At 35.2% G+C, this 8,689-nt stretch overlaps 1 protein-coding gene and 1 non-coding gene across 2 annotated transcripts; both read left to right on the top strand.

Annotated features, from left to right (window-relative positions):
* Window positions 1-1,096: 1,096 nt before the first annotated feature.
* On the top strand, window positions 1,097-2,196 carry LOC111996323 (ethylene-responsive transcription factor ERF027). The gene has a single exon (XM_024028282.2). The coding sequence runs from the start codon at window positions 1,223-1,225 to the stop codon at window positions 1,895-1,897; it is 675 nt and encodes a 224-aa protein (XP_023884050.1). The 5' UTR covers window positions 1,097-1,222; the 3' UTR covers window positions 1,898-2,196.
* A 5,140-nt stretch (window positions 2,197-7,336) lies between these two features.
* On the top strand, window positions 7,337-8,262 carry LOC111993787 (uncharacterized). Its single transcript, XR_010626796.1, has 2 exons — window positions 7,337-7,427; window positions 7,517-8,262. It is a non-coding gene; the product is annotated as an uncharacterized LOC111993787 (transcript).
* The last annotated feature ends 427 nt before the right edge of the window (window positions 8,263-8,689 follow it).

Here is an 8,689-nt window from a genome sequence, read left to right as displayed (position 1 = left end):
TAGGATCGGTCCGCCTCGTACCACTATCAATCAAAATTAAAAAGTAGAGCTCTTCCTTTTCCATTCAAAAAAACAAAAAGAAAAAAAGAAAAAGAAAAGAAAGTAGAGCACTAGTGCACTAGAGCACAATGAGTATTCATACAACCTGCCAAAAGTTACAAATAATGGTAAGCATGACCTAGATTAATTATCGGCAATTGTTGTTATAATTGGATTTTATCCTTCATCAACATCGTTAAGCAAAAGTAAAACCCAAGATATTTTCAATGCACGAGAGAGGAATTCAGGAATTGATATGATGGCGGAGCCAGTAGATCACGATCACAGCTAATTCCCGTCATTGAGTCTAATACGTGTACCCACTTTCAGCCACACAAAAATGATGTCGGACCATTAGCTTCAGCCACAAGTTTCCCACCCTTCTGTCCCACCGTTAACCGTTTCACTTCCTCTATTTTTTTTTTTAATATATATATATTTACCATATTAAAATTCTACACTGACTCAATATAAGTGCATATCTTTTGCGAAGCTTCTCTTTTGAAGATTTGAAGCCAATAACCTCTCACAAAAATTATATACTTTTATAATTTATAAAACCTCAATAAAGGAAAATAAAATACATAATAATGAAATCTATAAATGAAAAATATTAAGAAAATTACATATATGTCAAAATTCTTATATAACTTAATTGATTAATATGTTTTGATATTTTTAACTGAGACATTTACGGTATAAAACCACTCCATCCTTAAGTATTAAATTATCAACACACAAATTTTATTATATAAAATTTACAAATTAAAGTGTTATTAATTAAAATTAGTGAAATTATTATTATTATTATTTGTAGATATTTTTATTTGGTAAACTCTAAGTAGATATTTGAACTATTTTTTTGCCGTTGATCGCACGCTAGTTTAACTTTATAAGTAAATATTTGAACTATTTATCAACGTTGATTGCACTTTGCACAGTAGTTGATGAACTCTATATAAGAAAATTTTGCGGTATAACATATCACACATTTTACTCACTTTGCTCTAGAATAAAACTTTAAAGAGACATTATAAACTTTTTTTTTTTGGGTAACTATTCTTACGTCCGTACTAAACCCAAAAAATTATATGTAGCCCAATTGAACCCAAAAAAAAACAAAAAAAAAAAAAGAAAAGAAAAAAACCAAAAAACAAAGGGGTGGTCAACAGTACAAGGAAAAATGGCCAAGAATCCTAACGTGCGCCGAAATAACCCATATAGAACCGCTAATGTGCGCCGGGAGGAACAAACCCTGAACAGTAATACCACAGCAACCATATCTACTTCAAGTTCTACAATCACCACCGCCACGTCACCGATATCTGTATCGGAAGGGTTTTCGGGTGAACCCGGGTCGTTGTCCAGTAGTACTACTGCTAAGCAAAAGAAGTTTCGGGGCGCTCGGAGTCGGAGCGGCAAATGGGTATCCGAGATACGCCAGCCACGGAAAGCCACGCGCATTTGGCTCGGCACGTACCCGACGCGGGACATGGCGGCGACGGCGTACGACGTGGCGGCTTTGGCTCTGAAGGGGCCCGATACGGTGTTAAACTTCCCGGACCTGATTCTTTGGTACCCGATACCGCTTTCGATGTCGCCTGTTGACATACGCGCCGCTGCGGCGAGTGCTGCTGAGAAGATGATGGAAAGATCGTCGGAGAGCAGTCACGAAGCGACACATCTTAGAAGCACTGAGGAAGGGTACTTCATTGACGAAGAAGAGTTGTTGAATATGCCGAGTTTGCTTGTGAATATGGCAGAAGGGATGCTCTTAACTCCGCCTAGAATTCAGTCAAAGTCGTCTTCTGATGAATCTGGTGGTGATGGAGATGGGTTATGGAATTACTCCTATTAACTAAACCTTATAGTGTGTGAAAAATCGCTGTACTGAGTATTGTATATGTGAGTATTGTGTGTTTTGTTTGTTTGTTCTTGTTCTTGTTTTTTGTTTTTTTAAACTAGCTATCGGACGAACTTCCTCTATGTGCTGGGTATGTAACTATGAACCAGTACAACATTGTTCGTCGTTTTAGCTATAGCTAGAAGAATTAATTAGATTGCTTGTGCTGCTAATTAGGATCTTTCTTGGTGGCTGGTTCTGCTTGTGTATATACTATAAACCTTGTATTATATGTTAAGGCACTTCTTTGATTCTATGTTTTGTTGAAGTCCAAAGAGACTTTGGTTTATTTTGACCTTTTTTTTTTCCTTCAAGAGGTACCATATTTTCTTTGTAGGAGGGTATACCACTACAAAGAATTTTCGTTAAGAAACATAATTTATTAGTAGTTTTCATGATTGTCTTTTTTGAGGCCACAGATTCTCAAAGACTTGTCTTAAGATCTGTACCTCGGCGTTTTCTTTGTCTCCTTCTGATCATATATTGGCAGTAAGCCAAGCCTTGCACTCAAAGGCCGAAATATTTTAGGAAAAACATAAAGATACTCAAAAGGGCCTAATTAACTGAAACACTTAAGCGTCTGAATCTTTGGGTTCTTATGATCAAGAGTGTTTTTGTTGTAGATTGTGGGAGAGGAGGAAAAAAGGGAAGGGGGGAGGGAGAAAAATGCAAAACTTATTTTTATAAGTTAAAATTTGAACCATAAAAAAGCGCGGGAGAAATTACTCTGTTTACTACACTTCCTTCCTCCTTACGTAAGAAGGTTCCATAAAATATGGGACCCATCTTACATCAAAAGAAAAAGTAGTGCACTTGTTGCATTAATTGAAAATTTTCATGCAATAGGAGGGATTTTTTTTATTTTTTAGCGCCAAGGTCGTATTCATAAACATCTCTCCATTGTAGACACCTCCTATATAGCCTTGCCAAATTAATTATTTCATTGGACCTTATAGATCTATTAGAAGTTAGAACTGTTGTGCTAAACAGGAAAAGTGTTCTTCTTTAAGCTAAACCAACAGAGTAATTGTGTAAAACTGCAAAATATAAAGAACTCCATTGTAGAAGAAATAAGTGAGCTCGTTTTATGAAAAGTTCCAATTGCTAAGTATGAAACATATATGTAACTAGGATTACTCATGCGTATGTCCTATCATACACTTCACACCACCCCGGGCCCAAAAATAAAAACACCAGCAGACTTTCTTGTAGTTATTCAAGCATATGGGTCAAAAAAAAAATAAAAATAAAAAAATCCAGTGTTCACATCTACCCCACATAAAAGAAGGAGGTTGGGGGAGTAGTAAAAAAAAAAAAACAAAAACAAAAACAAAAACACATTTTTTTTTTTCCCTTAAAAAGTTCTTAACTTCTTATAAAAAAAAATCTTAACTTCTTATCCGTGAATAGTTAAATACCTGAACTTTTCGGCCTTCAATGGTCAAAATTCCCAGACACAAGGCAAAAATTGTACCAAATATCAACTTCCAGCATTTTGAGCAAAAATTGTGCCAAGTCTGAGTGACTTATCTTCTCTTTCTTCTTCTTCTTCTTCTACTAGAACAGGAATGATTTTTCCAAGTTANAAACACATTTTTTTTTTTCCCTTAAAAAGTTCTTAACTTCTTATAAAAAAAAATCTTAACTTCTTATCCGTGAATAGTTAAATACCTGAACTTTTCGGCCTTCAATGGTCAAAATTCCCAGACACAAGGCAAAAATTGTACCAAATATCAACTTCCAGCATTTTGAGCAAAAATTGTGCCAAGTCTGAGTGACTTATCTTCTCTTTCTTCTTCTTCTTCTTCTACTAGAACAGGAATGATTTTTCCAAGTTACTTTATGCCTGGGGATTTAAATATGACTATCTATTAAAGATATTTTTGTAAGTGGAGATTATTTTAAGTGTTTTTTGGATTAAAGTAAGATTATTTTTATGCTACACAGCGGTAATCTCTATAGAAATTAGTAAAAAAGTACTATTTTTTTTATATATTATTTTTAATTTGATCACATGTTTTTTCTATAGTATTTTAATGGAGATAGGAAAATTGAGGCGGCGGAGGTCGGTCCACCGTTGTAATGATTCAGTTTTGCGGTGGTACCGACGAGGGAGGTGGGTTGGTGTGGTCGCTGGTGGAGGGTCAGGGTGGTTATTAATTGGGGAGTACTTTGTGAGTGGGTCTGGGTTTGGGTTTTACTTGGTTGGGATTATTTGCAACTTTTTTTTTTTTTCTTTGTAATGTTAAAAAGCTGCCAGCCTGTCTAAGTTTGGAGCCTAGTAAAATTATAAAATTAAATTAAATAAAATTTGTCCACTTTAGCTTTTTGTGACCTCATTGTTTAAGCAAATTAATGGGACAATAATGGCATGGCCGACTTGATTTTTTTTTTAATTTATTAATATGTCAACAGTTGTAGTGCTTTTGGCTTTATTTCATCTTTGTCTTTATTCTCCTTTCCTCTTTAAAGATTAAAGATTAAAATAAGACATTGTCCACTTCGGGTCTTTTGACGGGGTTGAGACCTCCTTATTTTGTTTCTACTATTAGAGTTGAGGCTCTCTCTCTGTCTGTGTAGTTTTGTTTTTTGGTTAATAAAATTTATGGTTCATTAAAAAGATTAAACATGTATTTTTTTAATTTAAAAAATATATATGTTTGATCTTTTATGTTTGGCAATATTCGAAATTTAAATACAATTTAAACATTATATGTGAACTGTAATAATTTATTGAAATGAGTCTTTGAATAATTGATTAAAACCTAACTTTTTACTGGCATGAAATATGTAATTACAACTTAACAACCCGACCCGACACATGTGGGTTGGATTAGGAAGGTTAAATTGAAAAAACTCTCCAAACCAACCCATGTACATGCTTACACATAATCTAGTTTAGCGATAAACTCGAACTCAACTGATATTCTAAATAAAATAAAATGAATTAATATTGAACTTTCAAAACTCGACTTAATTAACAAGAGTTTTGTATCTCAATAGCATTATTTGTTCTTCTTTACCAGATAAATCAAGGTTGAAATCTCCTTTCTATTGTTGTAACTTTTGAATTATTAAAGAAATAAATAAAAACCTCAACTTGACTTTCAATCTTTAGTCCTATTGAGTAGATTGAATTGGTATTATGTAAACTGAACTTTAGGTTCATCGATCCAAAATCCTTTCTGCCAATAACCTGAGTGGAACAAAAAAGTTGGACAAAGTCAACTGTTCGAATTGTTTAGACTAGTTAATTAATAATGAAAATATTATTGTTATTGTGGGGCCTAAGAATTCAGCGACCCCGGCCCATTCTTGTACTAGGCCCAAAACCCACGCCGAGAAGGAAGGAACGTCCGAGAACGAACCAAGAAAGCCTGTATTGCCGAGAGTCATCGCCGAGGACAATCCTGTCCTCAGCTAGCAAGATCATAGAAGGGAACAGTGGCACGCCATCAAAGGCAGCCTCCTAGAGCATTTTGAAAAGAAGGACGAGTACAAGGGGCCAGCCATGAGAGTATGGTGGAGGAGTAGTTCAAGGAGAAACTATCACCTCTGCATTAAGTGTCCCCAACTAACGTCCTAACCACATTAATGAGGAAACGACCTCTGAACAGCACTACCTCGATTACCGTGACTCATAAGATACCAAAAATGATATTTGATGGGACAAGCACTTGAGTATAAGCTTAGATGATTAACAAGTGAAAAGCGAAGGTTATTTAGAGCATCCACAGCAGTGGAGCTAAAATGCTATAATGCTAAAATTTAGCTCCACAAACACAAAAAACCTCATGCAGCAGTGGAGGTAAAGTTAAAATTTATAGATGAATTGCTACAGTGCACATCTAAAAATAGATGTGCACTGTAGCTTGGAGCAAAAAAATATATATATATATATTTTAATCCCAGCCGTGTATTAACTTCTCATTTTTTTTATTTCATTTCACTCAGCCACTCTCTACACAAACACTCAGCCACTCTTTTTCCAGTCTTTCTGCACAAACACTCAGCCCCTCTCTCTCTCGTTGCTGGCTCCTCTCCTCTCAAGCTCACTGTCGTCTCTCCTCTCATTCGTCGGCCGGTCCACCTCAAGCTCACTCCGATACAACTTGCTTCCGTCCACCTCAAGCTTCAAGCTTCCGTCCACCTCACTCCGGTACAACTTGCCTCCTTTTTCTTTTCTTTTTTTTGTTTTCATTTTATCAAATCCGGTCTCATTCACTCACTCTATTTCACTGTCATCTCTCATCTCAAGCCTCTCAAGCTCACTCTGTCAACGTCGCCGGCCCAACCATCATCAATGTCGCCGCCATCGTCAAGTTCAGACCCACGCCGCCGATCTGCCTCGACGCACTTCTCTTCCACCGATCCGTTTCAGGTCAGTCTCTGTCTTCTTCATGTGGATGCTTTGGGTTTTTTGATTTGGGTATAATCTTTTGCCAATCCACTTTGGGTTTTTGATTTGGTCCACTAGATGTCTCTGTTTTTTATTTTTGATATATGATTTTTTGTTGTTGTTTTGGATTATTGGCTTGGTGATTTTGGTACATTATTTTGGTAGATTGATGATGATTATGGTTTGGTAAGTGTGAGTGATGATGATGATGATTAATGTTTGTGATATGGATTTTGTGATATGATGATGATTATTAATGTTTGTGATATGGATTTGGTAAGTGCTCTGTTTCTCATTGATGATGATGATGATTATGGATTTTGTGATATGGATTTGGTAAGATGGTGTGCTCTGATTTGGGTGGATTTTGTTGGATATGTCCTGTTGCACAAAACTAGAAACAGAGCACACATTTCTTGTGGTCAATTTAATGAGAAATTGTTAGTTTGGTTTTGAGTTTTGATATAAATGTAAGTTTGGGAATTTTCTGTGTGCAGGGAAATTTTGAGTTTTGATATGCATAATCATGATCTATTGTTATAATTCTAAGTATTTTAAGTTTTGATATAAATGTAAGTTTGGGAATTTTCTGTGTGCAGGGGGAGTTTACATTTTTTTTTTCTAATTTTATGGGTCACGTAGAGACACTGAGTTACGTACAGACTTATCATATTTTACGGGTATTATGAATGGGGATATAGAAATTGACTCGCAATTTTTGGGAACGGCTCAAAATACTCCTTTGTCAGTTTCTGATTCTCCACCTCCACCTCAACCTCAAGTTGAAAATGCCTCTTCTGCAAAAGGAAAACGAGGCTCTAACTTTAGTGTAGAGGAAGATAAACTTTTAGTGGCAGCATGGCTTAATACTAGTGTTGATGCCGTAAATAGTAATGAACAAACACAACATACATTTCCTAAAAAAGTTTGGGAGTATTTCCAGAAGTACAATACATCCGATACTACACGTACTGTTGTCTCCTTGCTAAGTCATTGGGAACGATTAGTGAAAGGGTAAATAAGTTTGCTGGGTGTATGGCTCAAGTTAATGCACTTCATCAAAGTGGTACAACCGAAGAAGATAAGGTATAAATTATATTGCAATAGTGTTAACATGTCCATTCACCAATAGTTTGAAGATATTAATTATGTTATATTTCTTTTAATTTTTTTAGATTAAAGATGCAAAGGCTTTGTTTGTAGAGAAGCACGAGAAACCCTTTCTTCTTGACCATTGTTGGCTCATGTTAAAGGACCAACCAAAGTTTGCCGATCCTAGCAATGCTAAATCAAGATCATCTGTGCCTCTAACTCCAGAGTCAATATCTATTGGCGAAGGGGATTGTGGGTCCGGACTTGGTGACTCTTCTAATTTTGAGAGACCTATTGGTAAGAAGGCGGAAAAGGCCATTCGAAAGAACAAAGCCACCGAAAAAGATGTAGGGAATATTTGAACAAGAAATTGAAATTGATTGAGGATGTAACTCAATTGGAAGAGGAGAAAATGTTTATTGAGAAAGAAAAACTTGCGGTTGAGAAGGAAAAAAATGATGAAAAACTTAAGATTGAGAAGGAAAATCATGATTGAGAAGAAAAAATTTGAGATAACGGAAAGGTTAGAGGAGGAGAGAATCATGATGAAAGATACAAGTGGCTTGACCGAAGCGCAAAAAGCTTTTTATGAACAACTCCAAGAGGAAATCATGGCAAAACGAAGATCACGTAATTAATGGGTTTGATTGCATTTTGGATGTAATTTAGGCTTTAATGTATTTTGTAATGGCTTATGTAGGCCTTTATGTATTTTGGTAGTAATTTTATGTATTCAATAGGCTTATGTCACTTGACTTTAATCTTAAACTAGATGTATGTATTTGTGTTGTGACTTGAAGTGCAATTTAACAAAGACTTTGAAGTGCAATCTTTTTTTTCTTTTGTTAAGTTTCATTTGGTCCTGTGATAGGCATTGATATAATTATTTCTATTCATTGAACATTCTTAGTATCATAAATTTGGTTTTGAGATGACAGGTCTTAGAATAAATCTATGAACAATGAGCATTCATAGTATTTCTTATTTTACTTATCTTTTTTAATGCTTGAGAGTAAGACAAAATTGTGTTTATGTTGTAACTTGTGCGTGAATTGGTTATATTCTTTTGTTGTGGCTTATATCATTTAGCTTTAATCTTGCATTTATAGTAATGTGCGTGATTGGTTATATTCATTTTGTTGTGGCTTATATCATTTAATTTTAATATTGCATTTATAGTATAATTGCTTTCTAATTGTCTTGAAGGTTGCATCCAGGATAACTATTTGGTTCGCAAGTTTCTTTTGATGACTCAA

This window comes from Quercus suber, unplaced genomic scaffold, assembly GCF_002906115.3.
Source record: "Quercus suber isolate HL8 unplaced genomic scaffold, Cork oak 2.0 scaffold_869, whole genome shotgun sequence".
Taxonomy (NCBI): Eukaryota; Viridiplantae; Streptophyta; class Magnoliopsida; order Fagales; family Fagaceae; genus Quercus; species Quercus suber.
This window is presented reverse-complemented; position numbering and strand designations above follow the sequence as displayed.